At 40.9% G+C, this 19,370-nt stretch overlaps 2 protein-coding genes and 5 non-coding genes across 9 annotated transcripts in view; 6 read left to right on the top strand and 1 right to left on the bottom strand.

The window, feature by feature from the left end:
• The window catches only part of egln1a (egl-9 family hypoxia-inducible factor 1a), a 28,816-nt gene extending 14,586 nt beyond the window's left edge, over positions 1-14,230 (top strand). Inside the window, exons 2-4 of one of the 2 annotated variants that reach the window (XM_058058206.1) lie at positions 3,096-3,232; positions 6,542-6,609; positions 6,732-14,230. In XM_058058206.1, the coding sequence (XP_057914189.1) occupies positions 3,096-3,232; positions 6,542-6,609; positions 6,732-6,787 (261 nt within the window). In that variant the 3' untranslated portion in view covers positions 6,788-14,230. The remainder of the gene's footprint in view (positions 1-3,095; positions 3,233-6,541; positions 6,610-6,731) is intronic. The other variant, XM_058058205.1, reaches the window with a different exon arrangement.
• On the bottom strand, positions 7,164-15,341 carry gpr137ba (G protein-coupled receptor 137Ba). Of its 2 annotated transcripts, XM_058058204.1 has the most exons (8): positions 14,674-15,341; positions 13,398-13,447; positions 12,151-12,223; positions 12,001-12,042; positions 11,786-11,932; positions 9,793-9,921; positions 9,490-9,611; positions 7,166-8,419 (listed from the first exon to the last, which is right to left on the bottom strand). In XM_058058204.1, exons 1-8 carry the CDS (start codon positions 15,049-15,051, stop codon positions 8,305-8,307), a joined length of 1,056 nt encoding a protein of 351 aa, XP_057914187.1. In that variant the 5' UTR covers positions 15,052-15,341; the 3' UTR covers positions 7,166-8,304. The 2 variants fall into 2 exon arrangements, with proteins under 2 accessions (XP_057914186.1, XP_057914187.1); XM_058058203.1 differs by having other exon boundaries at positions 7,164-8,419; positions 12,001-12,223.
• A 1,800-nt stretch (positions 15,342-17,141) lies between these two features.
• trnaq-cug (transfer RNA glutamine (anticodon CUG)) lies at positions 17,142-17,213 on the top strand. The gene has a single exon. It is a non-coding gene; the product is annotated as a tRNA-Gln (tRNA).
• A 287-nt stretch (positions 17,214-17,500) lies between these two features.
• trnaq-uug (transfer RNA glutamine (anticodon UUG)) lies at positions 17,501-17,572 on the top strand. The gene has a single exon. It is a non-coding gene; the product is annotated as a tRNA-Gln (tRNA).
• Positions 17,573-17,841: 269 nt separating this feature from the next.
• trnaq-cug (transfer RNA glutamine (anticodon CUG)) lies at positions 17,842-17,913 on the top strand. Its single transcript has one exon. It is a non-coding gene; the product is annotated as a tRNA-Gln (tRNA).
• A 339-nt stretch (positions 17,914-18,252) lies between these two features.
• trnaq-cug (transfer RNA glutamine (anticodon CUG)) lies at positions 18,253-18,324 on the top strand. The gene has a single exon. It is a non-coding gene; the product is annotated as a tRNA-Gln (tRNA).
• Positions 18,325-18,820: 496 nt separating this feature from the next.
• Positions 18,821-18,892, top strand: trnaq-cug (transfer RNA glutamine (anticodon CUG)). The gene has a single exon. It is a non-coding gene; the product is annotated as a tRNA-Gln (tRNA).
• The last annotated feature ends 478 nt before the right edge of the window (positions 18,893-19,370 follow it).

The raw sequence follows: 19,370 nt of genomic DNA on the forward strand, positions 1-19,370 counted from the left end.
ATCACATTGTAGGCATTTCTGGTTATTGATGCACTGTATATGTAATTATTTAGTTCTTAAACTAGTTTATTAGGTATATACAGTGACTGAGCTTTACACTGACAGTCAAAGGGTGCAGTACATTGATGTTTTTTTTGCATTTTTCTAGAAGTCTGTTATATACATTGTGTCTCTACATTTCATATAACAAGCCCCACCACTTTTCCAAAAACAGAGGTAGACAAGGTGACCCATCCATTATATTGTTTTTGTTTGCTTTTTATTCCTCATAATAATGCCTAGTAAATATTCTGTGAAGAATAGTAGCGTGTCACAAACTAAAATGTCTCATGGGCAATAGGCCTGGGATGATCAGAAATGTGAACTTGATCATTTAGCTGACGTCAATATATTGCCATAAATTTCCAGGTGTCACCATTAACAGAAATCGGATAATATCGGCTTCCGCGGCGAGATCGAGCCGATCCAGTTGTTGTATCATGTCCATAACTAAGGGCTACACATCAACTTGCTAGGTTGCCACTCGACTCCCCGCCACCTACGTGAATAAAACGTTACACCACCATGCAGACATGTCTGTGGTGTACCGTAGGGAAGTTAGTTTCACTTTGGACGTTGAATATTAGTCTCTGTAGGCACAGCGGTAGTTCCGCCTGACTGTGCCCGAACTGCTATGTCATGTTGTGAGTATTCAGCAATACTTACTTCGTTTGCGTGATGAAGTGTGTCATGCTCATCCGCAACCTTGGTATCCTCCTGGACCCCACCCTTTCATTTGAACCCCACATCAAACAGTTAACCCGGACTGCATTCTTCCATCTTAAGAACATAGCCCGACTCCGTCCATCACTTACATTCTCTGCCGTTGAATCCCTGATCCATGCATTCATCACAACCAGAATGGACTACTGCAACAGTATTCTCTACGGTACACCTTCCAAAACCCTCAACAAACTACAATATATTCAGAACTCCGCCGCCTGCCTCCTCACCGCCACCCGCTCCCATCAACACATTACCCCTGTCCTCCAAAACCTCCACTGGCTTCCCGTTCCCCAACGCATTCACTTCAAAATTCTTCTCTGAAAAAAACAATGAATGTTGTATTAACATATCTTTTTCTCTGTTTACTTGCTTTATTCAACTCCATTCTTCTGTAGCGTCTTGGAGTATTTTGAAAAGCGCTATACAAATAAAATGTATTATTATTATTATTATTATTATGAAAAGCTATTTTCTTGTATTTTCTTACATCGCTGAGCTAATGTGTCTGCACATAACAATTTAGCTTTGTGTTATGTGACAAGAAAATCTTTCACATTTTTTTACAAAGTAATTTATAAATTATTTCTGTTCTTGAATGTTAGTTTAAGAAAAACATGTAAGGGAATCGTACATATTGTTGTCCTAAATTGTCAATTTTCTCTGATTATATCTCCTACATATATTGGTTAATACAAATGTAAGTATACAGGTGTTATTTCATGTCTGGGGGGCTATAATAATGTTGAAAACAATATTTAGAATATTGTAAGCAGGTTTTCTATGTCATAACTATGAAAATATTCTATTTATTAATATTGAGTCCTACTTCGTAGAAACCCACATACTGCAGTCCTGTCTGGAACCGATTAGCCGCGATAAACAAGAGATGATTCTAAAATTGAATCATATTTGTGACTTGTTAGGCGGCACGTCGGTCGAGACCAGGGTTCAATTCCACCCTAGGCCCATCTCTGTGTGGAGTTTGCATGTTCTCCCCTTGCATTCTTCTCATAACATACAAAGCCCTCCACGATCTGGACCCCCCCATATCTCACAGACCTGCTCCATCCACACAATGCCCCGCGTCCCCTTCGCTCCTCAGACTCCAACCTCCTGGCACTCCCCTGTAAGACCAAGCTCCGAACCTGGGGAGACAGAGCCTTCTCCATCACTGCCCCCACCCTCTGGAACTCTTTGCCCCATTCACTCCGTGCTTGCCCTGACTTTCCCAGTTTTAAAAAACAACTAAAAACCCACCTCTTTAAATCTGTTTTTAATGTCTAACTTTTTATACCTGACTGCTGTGCCCCGCCCCGCTTTTACTCATGTTTTAACTGTGTATTAACCAATGAATGTTGTATTTTAACATATCTTTTACTCTGTTTACTTGCTTTTATTCAACTCCATTCTTCTGTAAAGTGTCTTTGAGTATTTGTAAAAGCGCTATACAAATAAAATGTATTATTATTATTATTATAAAAAGCTGTTTTCGGAACTATATTCAGTTCCACAAATTCACGTCTGTAACAAAAGTTAAGGATCGGTAAGACTACAGAAAAAATGTGATCGGATCGGAAGCCAAAAAGTGCAGATCGGGACATCCCTAAAGCAAATAGAGCAATGAAACCTGTAAACAAGTCTGGCCAGGCTTTGTGGTGTCACATGAAGAAGAGCCAAAACTCTCTGGAATTCTGTAATCGATCCTTCAGCTTGTTGCATGTTGCGACATCAAAAAAAGAAACCCTCCTGCTGCTCTCTTTGACCCAGTTGTGTTCATGCACCCTTGTCACATTTATGCTAATTTTTTTTTAGATACAAATGAGCAGAATAAGTTTTAGCCTTGCCAGTGTGCGTGTGAAGAAAAGGGGCCTATCATATCAGCCGTGTGAGAGCTTATACGGCACGCTTGCAGCAATCTGCTTTTTCACTCTCCAGGTCCTTTATCCAGCCACAGCAGTTTTCCTGTGGGTTATTCTTCCTATCCCTCCACAGGAAAGCCGTCCCCCGCTGCTGTTTCCTATCCTGAGCTTTCCTCCTAGCCCCTGGACTTGTCGGACAACCCTTTCCCCTTACATTGTCGTCCACGATGAGGCAGTTGTGGGATATCACAGTGGATCTTTTTATGAGCCCCTTTTAAGGCAACGTCATCTCCCCACCATGAGACGTGACCTTTTTAACTTGGACAAACACAATACAAATCAAACAGTGGCACGTGCGCTCTGCGGAGGCTCCGCTTCATGTTCTCCACTTTGGCGCTGTCTTTACCTTGCTGATTTGTCCTGACATGTAAACATAATGGAGACCTTTCTTCCTTCTTCTGCTTGTTCCAGGAACACGGAGGCCTTCTTCGAATCTTCCCAGAAGGAAAGGCCCAGTTTGCCGACATAGAGCCCAGATTTGATCGGCTCCTTTTATTTTGGTCAGACAGACGGAACCCCCACGAGGTTCAGCCTGCCTTCGCCACCAGGTGAGCATAGTCATAATTCAAATCTAATCAACTTTATTTGTAGAGCACTTTTCCTGCAAAGACATGCAACACAAAGTGATTTACAGAATTAAAAACAATTACCACAATTAAAAGGAAAAACAAATACTAAGACAGCCCCTCCATCCCACCCTCCATACTAGACACACACACACACACACCCAGTAGGGAGACATGGCATGGCACTGAGGATCAAGGAAACGCCATCTTTGGGGCCGTCCACACTGGGAGGAGACCATCAGGGGACCAGCACCCGGGCCCCCCGACTCCGACAGACGGGCAGACCCCCACATTAAAGGGAGGAACCCAAAGCCGGCTGGGTCGAAGGGACCCAAAATGGCACCCCCTCAGCAGACCCGACAAAGCCCCCAGTGTGGAGGACCCCCCCTGAGGAAATACTGGCGCTAAAAGCTAAAAGCTAAAAACTGAAAGCATAAAATAGGACTAAAAAGATAAAAACGTAAGAAAAGTTTAAAAATATTAGTTAAAAGCCTGATTAAAAAGGTGTGTCTTTAATCTTTTTTTTAAAAATATCAACAATCTCCGCAGTCCTGAGGCTCTCCGGCAGGCTGTTCCACAGGTGGGGGCCGTAGTGGCTAAATGCTGACTCACCGTGGGTTTACGTCCTGGGTTTTGGTATTGTTAATTAGACGAGGATTGGCTGGGGGTCCGAGGGGCAGTAGGGAGGACAACAACAGAGTAGCGCGAGTTTGAGTTAAAATGTCCACCCATTATTTAGCAAGTAGATTGCATGTCAGTTGCTCCATTTCTCTGGATGCAGCATGGTTGGAAGAAGTGGACTTGGGCCCATACACTTATACACTTATGCTTATTAACGTATGCATACAGCATACATACGGTGTTACAAATGGCCCTCCATGGTGGTGCAGTGTAGCTCCCCACACAGTCACGCAGCGTCTGATGCTGTATATATAACTTTATTTTCACCTGAACACATCAACAGCAGTGATATTCCACCCCCCCCCCCCCTCCCCATATGTATCCAACTACAAACACATCTCTAGTCCATTCGTCATTGCAACAACACTTCTTCATTGTCACTGGAGGGACTGCAAGATGCATTCACAGACACTCAGAGCATCACAACTATGTCTTCATTATGTATGTGTGGTCCAAATAAACAGAAAAAAAGTGGATATTCTTATCAGTTTGTGATTCTTGATGCAGAAGTAAAATGTTCTGCATTTTAAGTATGCTCGGAAATCCCAGGAAATTCACTCAAAACGTGTTAATTATTTTTTCTTTGGCCTACTTTACATTGAAGTTATCGGGCCGAGTGGTTAGCTAGTTTCCTCTGTGTCCGTGTAGCAATGTAGCATCATGCCCCAGTGTTAATGATACCTGTATGAAATGGACTTTATTTGCCGCCATGGAGACGAGGACTCGTATTTTGGCAGAAAAGCTCTGCACTCTGGAAAGACTTACTTTAGCCGCACTAGTTATAGCGTGCTTGATTACATTTTGCAGCCAGCTAGCACACAGCCAGAGGAAGTGGACAGTACCTGAATTCCACCCATATTAGAAGCGTTGTTTAAAGCTGAAACATAAACTTCAGTTAAGCTTAAAGCAAAATGACTTGAAATTCATTTGGTTTGGAGAGTAAACCAAATATGCACCAAAAAGCCAGTCCGACAGGAAGTATAGGATGCTCTTATCTATAATGTTCCCATGATGATATATGATTATGAAGCCTGGATATTGACATATTGCCAATCTAGAGCCATCCATATCTTGCCCCCGATAAACTCCTCTGTTGTTTTGGTGTGTTTTGATACATTATCTTGCTCTGCGTGATGAAGAATCTCCCAATCATGGGTTGTTGGCAAGTTGTGTATCTGAACCAGATGTAAATTTCCGGGGAAAACGTTTAGGTCTTGCATTAACGTTTGATATCGAAGCAATAAAATTATAAAGAACGCAGGCGATTGGGATGAAACTTGTGTGAGGCGCTTGTGTGTATGCAATGCAAAGGTACAAATAGTAGAATGAACCTACAATCTGTGAAAAAAAATAGGCCAATCTAAGGCAGGGGTGTCAGAAAATCTTGAGGGACCACTTACATCACTGAGCTAAAGTGTCTGCACGTAACAATTTAGCTTTGTGTTATGTGACAAGAAAATGAGTGTGCAGTTGTTCCTCGCTACATTGCTACTCTTTCACATTTTTTTACAAAGTAATTTATAAATAATTCCTTTTCTTGAATGTTAGTTTAAAAAAAAACATGTAAGGGAATCGTACTTATTGTTGTCCTAAATTGTCAATTTTCTCTGATTAAATCTCCTACATGTATTGGTTAATACAAATGTAAGTATACGGGTGTTATTTCATGTCTGGGGGGTTATTACAATGTTGAAAACAATATTTAGAAGATTGTAAGCAGGTTTTCTATGTCATAACTATGAAAATATTCTATTTATTAATATTGAGTCCTACTTTGCAGAAACCCACATACTGCAGTCTGGAACCGATTAGCCCCGATAAACGAGGGATGACTCTAAAATTTAATCATATATGTGACTTGTTAGGCGGCACGGCGGACGAGTGGTTAGTGCGCAGACCTCACAGCTAGGAGACCAGGGTTCAATTCCACCCTCGGCCATCTCTGTGTGCAGTTTGCTCCCCGTGCATGCGTGGGTTTTCTCCGGGTACTCCGGTTTCCTCCCACATTCCAAAAACATGCTAGGTTAATTGGTGACTCCAAATTGTCCATAGGTATGAATGTGAGTGTGAATGGTTGTTTGTCTATATGTGCCCTGTGATTGGCTGGCGACCAGTCCAGGGTGTACCCCTCGCCCGAAGACAGCTGGGATAGGCTCCAGCACCCTCGTGAGGAAAAGCAGTAGAAAATGAATGAATGATAATACACACGTGCCAAATTTTGTGGTGATTTTTGACATTTCAAGTCTTAATTTATAGGGTCAATAACAGCGCCACCATGTGGTGCATTTGTCAGAAAAAGAATAGCACATGCAAAAAACATATTAAAGGCAAATTCTCACCGTTTTGTATGGAGGAGTAGTAGAAGTACACCATTTTTTTTTTCATGACTTTCAAGTCTATTTTGAACAAACTATCACAAAAACACGTATGGTTGTAATTCACCCAAATGGCAATGCAATAAACATTTAACATAATTGTTTCAAGAGCTGGTGCATAAACATTGAGTCCAAGTGAAGTCGATGCAAATCCCCTAGCATCAACTGCGCCGCACCGCATGCACGCAAGCGTTATTTGAGCAATGACTCAATGCCTCTCGTTCTGTCTCTGCAGGTATGCCATCACCGTGTGGTATTTTGATGCAGATGAGCGAGCCAGAGCGAAAGAAAAATATTTAACAGGTAGGGGTTTGATGTGCATTTCTGACCCCCTTTCACGTCATCTCGCATTGGTTTGTTGACTTGCACCGTGTGCACACTCGGAACAAGCATGTTTGTTTTGTTTATTTGTCCCGCTCATGCAGGTGCAGGAGAAAAAGGAGTAAAGGTTGAACTCGGCAAGCCATCAGATCCTAGCTAGTGGGAAGCCTGCGTACGTGCGCTCCGTACAGCCGATAAGTGCTCTGTCCCCAGAAAGTGGCCTATAGAGAGCATGTGTGTGTCTTACATGAGGCGGCGGGAAGATGGATGTTTCTTACAGGACAAAAAAAAAAACAAAACAAGCATACCCAGCCAATTGTGGTCATACTCAGTCAACCTTGACAACCCAAACAGACCTTGAATGTCATGACATTGTACTGAAAGGGACGGTGTGCGTTTTTTTTTTTTACTTCCTCCTTTTTAGAACATTCGCACCATACAACGTTCACAATAAATCACAGATGTCAAGCTCATCTCTCAGTTAATTCCTTAAAGGTACAGTGTTGTGCATAACCTCCATGCATTATGCTTTTCACGTGGAATCAGCTGTTTTTATTCTACTGTTTTGCAAATGTGCTTGAGTTTGCAATAAGGAGGAAACAAATGAATTAAATACATCTTTTAATGACAGACATTGGTCTTAAGTTTGACTTCATTCAGAAACCCTGTATTCAAAAACACCAACAGATCTCCATGAGGTTTAACGTTTAGCAGAGTATAGCACCAAATGTAGTTGAATGCTGCCCTCTGCTGGAGGTCAGTGGCATTGCACGCCTCTCAGTTCCACATGATGGTAATTTTATTGCTCAGGAAGCTGTTGTTTTATTTTGGCAGCATTTGTGCCTCACAGTCAGAAGATCCGAATTTTCCTTCCGGTACTCCGATTGCCTCCCACATCCCAAAAACATGCATGTCTGGAGGTGTGAATGTAATAAGTAGTTGAGTGTGTCCTGGGATAGGCTCCAGCTCACTTGAATGTTTCTATTTTAACAAAATGGAATGTTTCGGTACTCTTGGCATACATTTTGAACTTGAACTATTTTGAAAATAGTGTCAGTACTGTGTAAGTAAGCTAAACATATTTATGTGGCCTCAATACTACAAAATATATACTTTTTTGATTAAACTACACTCAACAAAAAAAAATATAAACTTTTTTCACAATATGAACTCAAAAATGTAAAAGTATTTCTGTATACAGAAAAGATTTGTCTCCAATGTTGAATCAAAATGCCGGTTACAGCATGATTATTGCACAGGTGTGTCTTAGGATGGCCACAATAAAAGGCCACTACTAAAAAGTATGAATACCCAAAATACAGTACACAGTATTACAAAAACAATAAAAAACATTACAATTTGACTGTTTTAATGAGTTAAACAACTACTATTAACAAATCTGTATGAAAAGAAACACATGACATACAAATACAGTGCACAATGCAAAAGGTCAGGAAATATATTAATATAAACTAAAAAAAAAAAAAAAAAAAGAGCAGTCATATTGGGCCCTGGAGTGTACATGGAGTGTGAAAAATCATTTAGCGGTGGTCCTTCATATACTGGCGTGTGTTAGTTCTTGCCTAGAACTAATATGAATGTATCAAGTCCAGTGTGCTTCACTAGGATAACAGTGCAAAAAAAACCAGGAGTCAAGAAAACCACTGTGATTCCTTATCAGTAATGGCTGAGCTCCTCTGGAGGAAGGGGGAGGTGGTAAACGTCGTCCCCTCCCATGTAAGCGCTGATGCTGCTGCTTTGGCTCCCCCACTCGTAACTGTCGGCAGCCAAACTGGCACAAACAAAAGGATCTGTTAAACCAGTAGTGAGCTCGGACCGCATTTTGATACATTTTATACATTAAAGATCGGAAACCTAATTCAATATAGGCCACTTCTCAAATACTACGTGGGCATGAGAGGCAGGGAGTACTTTTAATATTAGCGCAGACCTGCCAACATGTACACATTTGGTGTACTCGGCTTGCAGTTGGACTCTTGAATATGCTTGTATGCTTCACAGCTCTCCAGTCTGTCCAAATGCTTCCAACAAATAATTCAGACGGCGGCACGGCGGTCGAGTGGTTAGCGCGCAGACCTCACAGCTAGGAGACCAGGGTTCAATTCCACCCTCGGCCATCTCTGTGTGGAGTTTGCATGTTCTCCCCGTGCATGCGTGGGTTTTCTCCGGGTACTCCGGTTTCCTCCCACATTCCAAAAACATGCTAGGTTAATTGGTGACTCCAAATTGTCCATAGGTATGAATGTGAGTGTGAATGGTTGTTTGTCTATATGTGCCCTGTGATTGGCTGGCCACCAGTCCAGGGTGTACCCCGCCTCTCGCCCGAAGACAGCTGGGATATGGAATAATTCTATGGATATAGAATGAATGGTCTAGGCCAGGGGTGGGCAAACTACGGCCCGGGGGCCACATCCGGCCCACCAAGTGTTTAAATATGGCCCGCACGTTCTTCGTATTTCATTGAAACTTAACATACGACCTGACATCATGGCTTTAGCCAACCTTTTGATGGTTTAGGTAGCTTTTTTAGCACTTTGTTTATTTGATGTGATCTGCTGTTTACAAAGTGCTCCTGAAAAAAAGGACACAAGCATATAGCAGGTTGCATGACACTTTTACAGATACAATAATTCCAGGTGGACTGTTAGAATTATATGTTTAAAATATATAGTCCGGCCCCCCATCAATTTTGTTAAATCAATGCTGCCCACAAGTCAAAAAGTTTGCCCACCCCTGGTCTAGGCCAATACATGCTATAATAATACCTCATTTATAATGGAACTAATATATAGAGCCAATAAAAAAATGTATTAAGGGTTTTCTAAAGATTTATATTTTTACCTGGCTTGGATGTTTTGAGGCATAACACTCCACGCTAGGTCATCGTCGCTGTCATAACGCCGAGGATTGTCGAAGAAATAAGCCCTGGAGGAGAAGACATGGCCGGGAATCCCAGATCCACTCTGCAAAAAAAAAAAAATACGATGTGGTTAAAAGTTGTCACGTAAGTATTAAATATCCGCTGTTTCACAAGAAAAGCAACTTCCACGTCATCTGCTGTGTTGTAATCATCGACTTGTTTTTGTTTGAAAGAGGCCAAAAGGGAAGCACGGTCACATGGTCACATGCTACTTAATGACTCACCCTGTCCAGGTCGGGCTGGCGAACTCTGAAGAAGAACACCACAAGAGAAGTGGGGAGCAGCTCCCATACGAATAAGACCACCCCAAAGACAACGTAGCCGGTGTCGCCCAGAGTAGACTGTAAATCGGCCTGAAAGAAAATACAAACCTGACTCGGTGAATTCAACCAATTTTGGAACTTTGACATCATTTCTATTGTATTTATAATAGTGTATTTACCAACATCATATCCATTCTGTCTGTCAATCACATACATAACATATGGACATACCTCTACTTATCACATACTAGAGTATTAATTGGCCCTGTACCCTAGAAACCGCCCATGAATGATACCGGAAAAGGCCGAAATGATACTGTGTCAAAGCCCAGGGCAGTGATACTGATAAAATATAGAGTTTAACCATGTCCAGTATCAGCCCCCGTAGCTGTCCACTCAGAGCGCGCTGCTCTGGTATCGTGCCCGTGAAATAAACCAATCAGAGAACAGCGCACGAGGGTTTGTTTTGCTGCCGTCTGTGCTCTGTCAACATGTCAGCGGTTGACACTCCCGGCGAAAGACAAATAGGGAAAATAGCAAATAGAATATTAGAAATGCAACGTTTTATCACCATTAATGAGGAGGACACTCTTGAAATGATCGAAAAAAATAAAAATGCAAATACAAGCTCATGATTAAATAGTATGTGATAATGAGATCATCACATGGTTTGTCTGGTATCAGGCCAGACCTTCGGTCTCGGGCTGATACTGACACTTGGGGGCATGATACCTTTAAAGATCACTTTATCATTTTAACAACAAATAAAACAGTAATTTTACTAGAATAAAGTTAAAGTATTAAGCAAAAAATATTTTAATCTAACAAAAAAATCAGTTTTCCAGTTGTCTAATAAGAAGCAATATTTTTGCTAATTTGTGGAAATTGTGTTGAGTAAAAAAATTCAAAATATTATGGGAATAAAGTCATAATTATAAGATGAAAATTTAGAAGAAGTTGAAATTGTTCGAAAATGTTTTGTGTGAAAATAAATTCATTTGAAAAATGAATTTTTAAATTTAATTTTAGGTCATATAGTGTTGAAATATGAAAGAAAAATTTGAAGTCATAATGTGAGAAACAAAATGAGGTTGGGGAAAAAAGTCACTAGTTTATGAGAAGAAATTTATGGGAAGAAGTTGGAATATTTTGGGGGAAAAAAGACAGAAGTGCATACTACTAATGTATTTTTTTTTACCTATATATCAAAGCAGAGATGCAGTTTTTTCTTGAAATATAACTAAAAGAGACCATGCATTATTTTAGCTGTTTGAAAATTAACTATATCAGCAAGTTTAAGTATTTGTGATTTTAGAAATAAGGAGTTAGTATGTTCTCTGTAGGCGGCATTATGAATTATCGTTACTGACCTTTTTTGCAGTACATTTAGCGAGTGAAGATCACTTTATCATTTTAACAACAAATAAAACAGTAATTTTACTAGAATTAAGCAAAAAATATTTTAATCTAACAAAAAAGTTTTTCAGTTGTCTAATAAGAAGCCAAATTTTTGGTAATTTGTGAAAAATTGTGTTGAGTCAAAATTCAAAATATTATGGGAATAAAGTCATAATTATAAGATGAAAATTTATTGTATTGAAAATTGTATTGTTCGAGAATACATTAATTTGAAAAATGAATTTTTTAATTTAATTTTAGGTCATATAGAGTTGAAATATGAAAGAAAAATGTGAAGTCATAATGTGAGAAACAAAAATGAGGTTGGGGAAAAAAGTCACTAGTTTATGAGAAGAAATTTTTGGGAAGAAGTTGAAATATTTTTGGGGAAAAAAGACCGAAGTGCATATTACTAATGTATTTTTTTTACCTGTACAACAAAGCTCAGATGCAGTTTTTTCTTGAAATATAACTAAAAGAGACCATTTCATCCTTTAATTTATTAGTATACGGCCCTCGGTGGAAAATGTTTGGGCACCCCTGATCTAAGCGCTACCTGGTCGGAAACGTTGTACCAGTCGTAGTCAAAGGAGTTGATACTCTTGTTTGAGAGCCCCAGGACCACCAGGTTATAGCAGGCCCGGGATGTGTACAGAAGGATGACGATGGCCCCTATAGCGGTTACCTGGCACACCGACGTCCCCTGTAATGAACCCAAGACTGCACGTTATCACCAACGTATTTCATGACCTCTACCGTGTGGTTTCTCACCTTGGATTCCAGATAAATGTTGGCCAGGGACATCTTGGCAATCTTGTAGAGACACAGCGAGAGCGACACAGCACACAGGACAAAGAGGGTGTCATTGATGGCCACCCTCACCAGCACCACCGTGTGAGCATCTGCAGACGACGTCCTCACCAGCATGGCGCAAACAAGGTTGACGGCTAAAAACACCAGGCTCATGGACAGGAAGACCAGGTACAGTGGCAGTCTGGGAAACATTTTTTTTTTTAAACTTCGCTTTGGTTCCAATTTTCTACAAGAAAAGCTCTGATAAAACATTCCACTGTTCTCAAATATCTTACTTTTTATTTTTCTACACAAAATAAGATGAAAAAAAAATCAATAAAGAAAATCGATCAGTAATAAATAAATAAATAAATATAATAAGAACAATAAAACGGCAAATAATAAAAACTTAAGAAACCACATATAGTTGGTGGGTAGACAAATTATTTTTTTCAGATTAAAATGAACAAAGCATTATTAGAGAGCTAGCGACCTAAACGGTAGCCTTCAAGTTATTTCCTTTAAACTTTAATAGCCAAAAACTTCCCACTTCCACACGGATAGGGAGGATAACTATTAACAGTTATTTAACCTTTAACATGAACATTAATCAAACATAATATTTTTTTCTGGGTACATGATACCATACAGCATCCATATCAAACTTGCGCGGGCCGCACTAACATTAAACTTTCATATCAAGGCGGGGGCCTCAAACTAGTGTCCGCATGTTTGAGACCCCTGCTATACAGTAACAAAATGTAGAATTGCAGTCAAAAACAATAACCTATACAGTAACAGGATCTAGAATTGTGGTAACCAAATGTGGAATTTCAGTACACAAAATGTAGTATTGCACTTGGATGAATGAATCTTATTGCACGTTTGAAGTATTATTGTACTGTATTGTATTGAACAGTGAGGTGTATGTTGTAGTAGTGCAAAAATAAGTATGTTCATTTATGATTATTCATTGCAGTATTGTTCATTGTTCATTTAACCACCATTAGAAATGAAATTTTGGCATATTAAAAATGCTGTTGTACATCTTAATTTTTATAACTGCCAATATTTACATTAAAAATATGATCAATTTTCCTGGGAAATGAGATAAATTCTGATCTCCTACTAGTATTCATTTATTTGTGTACGCAATTCAAGCAGAACTTATTCCTGAGCCAGGAGTGATAAGGTCTGTTGCTAGCTCTATGGTTATCATCACATTTTCCCTCTTTACCATCACTGTACCTTAAGCAAGCAACAAAAAGTAAAAGAGGTTGACCTTCCAGCTCATTAATACGTGACTTATATACTATATATTTATACTACGTTACGTAATGTTGATTGTCACCAGAAAAGCAAAATGGTGGTTTTACCTGTACCTCAGGAGCTCCGGTGCATATTTGGACTTGGCCTTGAACACAACCTGTCATGAGAAACCGTGAAAAAACATACACTGTAAATGCGTCATGAAGACATTTTCACTTCCCCAATTTACGCTCGAGCAACAAAATATCAAAACAGGAAGCTTTGCTGATTTAAGCTTCTAGCAAACATTTTCTACCAATTGCGCTGAATGATGCTTCGTTAGCCGCCAGACACGCTTTTGTTGAATATGTGAATTATGTAAGCAGATGAGGAGTGAGTCACTCCATCAAGCGAAAGCTCCTCAGTATAGGAGTTCAGGTGTTATTATAAAAATAGCACCTCATTGAGGACAGAGAAGGTACATTATGACCTGTGATGGATCATAGGGCTTTTCCACAATTTATATGAGATCTACTACATTCATTCACTCATTTTCTACCGCTTTTTCCTCACAAGGGTCGCGGAGAGGGTGCTGGAGCCTATCCCAGGTTGTCTTCGGGCGAGAGGCTTGGTACACCCTGGACTGGTCGCCAGCCAATCACAGGGCACATATAGACAAACAACCATTCACACTCACATTCATACCTATGGACAATTTGGAGTCGCCAATTAACCTAGCATGTTTTTGGAATGTGGGAGGAAACCGGAGTACCCGGAGAAAACCCACGCATGCACAGGGAGAACATGCAAACTCCACACAGAGATGGCCGAGGGTGGAATTGAACTCAGGTCTCCTAGCTGTGAGGCCTGCATGCTAACTACTCGACCAACGTGCAGCATAGTATCATTTATCCTTTTCATTCATTCATTTTCTACAGCTTATCCTCACGAGGTTCGCGTGGGGCTGGAGCCCATCCCAGCTGTCTTCGGGCGAGAGGCAGGGTACACCCTGGACTGGTCGCCAGCCAATCACAGGGCACATATAGACAAACAACCATTCACACTCACATTCATACCTATGGACAATTTGGAGTCGCCAATTAACCTAGCATGTTTTTGGAATGTGGGAGGAAACCGGAGTACCCGGAGAAAACCCACGCATGCACGGGGAGAACATGCAAACTCCACACAGAGATGGCCGAGGGTGGAATTGAACCCCGGTCTCCTAGCTGTGAGGTCTGCGCGCTAACCACTAGAACACCGTGCCGCCTAGATCTACTACAAATAATAATAATAAATGTGTTATTGTAGTTATATTCTGCCTGTTACATGGAGATTATACACTGTGCAGGTATTCATACATACATTAAGTATGCATGAAATGACATCTCCACGTTGGCTCACCTGTGCAAAGTAGAGGTTCATGAGGCTGAGTGTGAAGAACTGCAGGCACACAGGGAAGCAGTAGAGCAGCCAGAACGGGAAAGGCCCCAAAGTGTTGGCCGTCACAAAGTTCTTGAAGTAGAAGGAGAAGAGCACCGTGCGCAGGGCCGACCACAGCAGGCACAGGAACAGGAACACGGTCTGGTAGCTGAAGCGCTTGTGTCGATACCGCAGCACCAACCAGAGCTGGACGTAGATGAAGATGAAGAGCAGCGAGTAGAAGGCGCTGTAGACCACCGTCAGACCCAGGGTCACGTAAGGGGGCACGGCCGGCGTGAGAGTAGGCAGAGGAAAAGAGTTCATCGGCGGCGGTTCTCTCTCCTCCACCGGGGCCTCCATGAGCTGCTCTCTGGGCCGAGAGATGAGGAGAGGGGGAGGAAGCGGCGGAGCGGTCCGGCTTAGCTTCAGACAAGCACAGTCTGCGTTGGCGCTACCAAAGCCGGCAGTCAAGAGGAGAGAAGCGGCGAGGGAGGAACGAGGCTCGCTTCCGGAGCCGGACACAAGCACAACATTATCAACCGCGGTGAGGGCGCCCGCTCAAGGGCTGAAGAAGCGGCTAGGAAGTTGCACAGGACAGCGGCCAGAGCCTCGCTGTCTGGCTGGTACTGCCGACAGGACACGCCCCCCCTCGCGTGTGACGTCACGGCACGCGTCAGCTGACGCACGCGGGCTGTATATTTAACCCTGTGTTGGGGGCCTCCGACCACAGCACCAGTCCCCGGAGAGCTCAGTCAGGTTTGTCACGTACACTCAAACGGCCGTAACATTTGGTACAATGAAGACAAATTCAACATTTTTTCTTAAATGTAATAATTCAACGTCACTGTTAACTGAAGAGGACGAGTCAATTTCCAGACATTCCATAATTTTTGAGCCAAAAAAATTCTCATTGTAGCAATTCTCAGTGTCCTTATTTGTCAACATCTACTCATTCCAATGTCAAAATGCTGACTTCATTCAGGACACATTCGTTACTTATTGCTACCTTGCTATGGGCTAGCATGCTAACGGTGAGCATTTAAGCCGGTATTGTCATATTAAATTGAATACAATTGCACTGTTATGTAAAATACATACTGTGTTGATGCTTTTGATATGCTTTTTGTAATGTGCTTGAATGCTAACTGTTAACATTTTAATTATTTTACGCATGCCTAATTGCGTTGTATGTTATTGTATTTCCGTGGCATAATAACACAACACAGCAGAACTGCCTTAGCACTTGTTGTTATCTTGCTAGCTGTTTGAATGCTAGCTCGTAGGCATTTACATTTAGTCGAGGTTCTCCTAAAAGTTGTTTATATATGTGTACATAAATATATATATATATGTGTGTGTGTGTGTATATGTATGTACATATACATACATATATACACACACACACACACACACACACATATATATATATATATATATATATATATATATATATATATATATATATATATATATATATATATATATATATATATATATATATATATATATGTGTGTGTGTGTGTGTGTATATATGTTTACGAGTTTCTTACTTATGTAATGCATAGTGTGGTGAATTTGTGTATTTTATTTTATTAAGGTGCATGCAAGATAATCAAGTTGTTTGTGTGGAAGTGTTATGCAACGCTATTATTTGATTTTTTTTATTTCACCTTACACCTTTATTTTTAATTACTTTTTACATGAAATAATGTAGCGTATTTAAATGTGTATTTCTGTCAATGCGTTAACTAAATGTAACAAGTCCCCAGTTTTTAAAATGTTAACATACTGACAGCCTTGAAGTAGAAGAGCTTCATGAAACACAAACAATATACACATAACATGAGCTTAAAAAGTCAGACTTTAATAAAAGCCTCTTATATCAAGATATTGTACCCTTTTCAAAATAATAATTTTGTGTTTGTGTTAAGTACAATTTAAAATCTGGGTACAGTTAAACATCGGTTAGCTTTGAAAATGGCTGGAAGGGTTTGTCTTTCACATCACTGGGGGCATGTGAACATGAGAGAGGTCAAACTAGGAGGTCACTGTTGCAAACCTCTTGTACATTTGTCTTCACGCACTCAGCACCGATGTGACACTACCCACACTGAAGGGTCTCCTGGGAGGGTTCCATGGTGTAATGGTTAGCACTCTGAATCCAGCGATCCGAGTTCAAATCTCGGTGGAACCTTTTTGCCTATTATGCCTTTATTGTGATCAGTGCTAAAAACCTATCTATGCCTAGTTCTGTCAAGATTAATTTGTGAACAAAGTGAATATTTGATTCTGTCTTCCTATTCAGCAGGCACTGAACAAGATTTATCTGCAATTTAATGGATTGTTTGGTTCTTTGCTGTGCAGATTCCACCTTGTTTTCCCACCCTGAGGTATTCTTCAATCCTTAAAGCCACTGTGACACCAGCTACGTCCTAGATGAGAACCTGCAGGGTTCCATGGTGTAATGGTTAGCACTCTGGACTCTGAATCCAGCGATCCGAGTTCAAATCTCGGTGGAACCTTTGTATTATGCCTTTATCCTGATTGGTGCAAATAACCGAATCTATACCTCGTTCTGTAGGGCTGCAGCAACAATAGTCATTTGTGACCAAAGTGGAACATTTGATTCCCTTTTGCTGCTTTTGAGCAGGCTCTGAATATTTGCAGGGACTGAGCAAGATTTATTCGCAATTTATTGGAGTGTTTGATTCTTTGCTGTGCAGATCCCACCTTGTTTTCCCACTGTGAGGTATTCTTGAGTCCTTAAAGCCACGGTGACACCAGCAACGTCCAACATGTGTAGCTGCAGGGTTCCATGGTGTAATGGTTAGCACTCTGGACTTTGAATCCAGCGATCCGAGTTCAAATCTCGGTAGAACCTTTGTTTTATGCCTTTATCCTGATTGGTGCTCATAACCTACCTATACCAAGTACTGTCAGGCTGCAGCTACAAGATTCATTTGTGACAGAAGTGGAACATTTTATTCCCATTTGCTGCGTTTCAGCAGGAACTGAACAAGATTTATTCGCAATTTAATGGCGTGTTGGATTCTTTGCTCTGCAGATTCCACCTTGTTTTCCCACCCTTAGGTATGCTTGAATCCTTAAAACCACCGTGACACCAGCAATGTCCGACATTTGTAACTGCAGGGTTCCATGGTGTAATGGTTAGCACTCTGGACTCTGAATCCAGCGATCTGAGGTCAAATCTCGGTGGAACCTTTGTATTATGCCTTTATCCTGATCGATGCTAATAACCTATCAATACCTAGTTCTGTGAAGATTTATTTGTGAACGAAGTGAACATTTGATTCCGGCTTGCTTCTTTTCAGCAGGCACGGAGCAAGATTTAATAATAATAATAATAATAATTTAATGGAGTGTTTGATTCTCTGCAAATCTCGGTCGAACCTTTGTTGATAAAAGAGATAAATAAAATAGATTTTAATGGTGTGTTTGATTCTTTGCTGTGCAGATTCCACCTTGTTTTCCCACCCTGATGTAGTCTTGAATCCTTAAAGCCACTGTGACACCAGCCACGTCCAAGACATGTAGCTGCAGGGTTCCATGGTGTAATGGTTAGCACTCTGGACTCTGAATCCAGCAGTCTGAGTTCAAATCTCGGTGGAACCTGATCGTGCAAATAACCCATCTATACCTAGTTCTCTCGGACTGCTGCTAAAATATTAATTTGTGACATTTTTTTATTTATTGCAACATTTTATTCCCATTTTCTGCTTTTGAGCAGGGTCTAAATGTTTGCAGGAAGGGACAAGATTTATTTTTTGGAGTGTTTGATTCTTTGCTGTGCAGATTCCACCTTGTTTTCCCACCCTTATGTAGTCTTGAATCCTTAAAGCCAATGTGACACCATTCTCAGTTGTAAGTCAGATTATCAGTTGAAAAGCAATACAGCTTTCTTTTCACTTTTACATGGACTTGAACCCACAACACCACTGTGACACCATCTACGGCTTTCAGTGCCTACCACTGAACAAGATTTATCCGCAATTTAATGGAGTGTTTGATTCTTTGCTGTGCAGATTCCACCTTGTATTCCCACCTTTAGGTATGCTTCAACCCTTAAAGCCACTGTGACACCAGCTATGTCCGAGGTGTGCAGTTGCAGGGTTCCATGGTGTAATGGTTAGCACTCTGGACTCTGAATCCAGTGATCCGAGTTCAAATCTCGGTGGAACCTTTGCATTATGCCCTTAACCTGATTGGTGCTAATAACATATCAATCTCGGAGGATCCTTTTTGTTATGCACCTATCCTGATGGGTGCATTACCTGTGCATATGTCTGTAAGGCTGCAGGTACAATATTCATTTATGTACTAAGGGGAACATTTCATCCTCAGTTGGGGAGAAGCCAGCTTGCTTTTTCACTTTTACATGCCCTTGAACCCCCAACACCATTGTGACACCATGTACGTCTATAAAAGTACCCACATGGTTCCATGGTGTAATGGGTAGCACTCTGGACTCGGAAGCTGGCAATCTGAGTTCAAATCTCGGTGGAACCTTTGTATTATGCCTTTATCCTGATTGGTGCTAATAACCTATCGATACCAAGTTCTGGAGGGCTGCATCTTTCCATGATGTATTGGTTAGCACTCTGGACTTTGAATCCAATCGTCTCAGTTGAGAATATATTGTTGAGCTATATCTAGAGCCT

Source organism: Doryrhamphus excisus, chromosome 20 (assembly GCF_030265055.1).
Source record: "Doryrhamphus excisus isolate RoL2022-K1 chromosome 20, RoL_Dexc_1.0, whole genome shotgun sequence".
Classification (NCBI taxonomy): Eukaryota; Metazoa; Chordata; class Actinopteri; order Syngnathiformes; family Syngnathidae; genus Doryrhamphus; species Doryrhamphus excisus.

Excerpts from the sequence above, each read along its gene's own strand:
- gpr137ba (XM_058058203.1), bottom strand. The coding sequence starts at position 15,051 with ATGGAGGCCCCGGTGGAGGAGAGAGAACCGCCGCCGATGAACTCTTTT. Across the intron at positions 11,933-12,000 it reads ACATTTATCTGGAATCCAAG|GGGACGTCGGTGTGCCAGGT; the intron begins GTGAGAAACCAC and ends GGTTCATTACAG. Across the intron at positions 9,612-9,792 it reads GCCAGCCCGACCTGGACAGG|AGTGGATCTGGGATTCCCGG; the intron begins GTGAGTCATTAA and ends TTTTTTTTGCAG.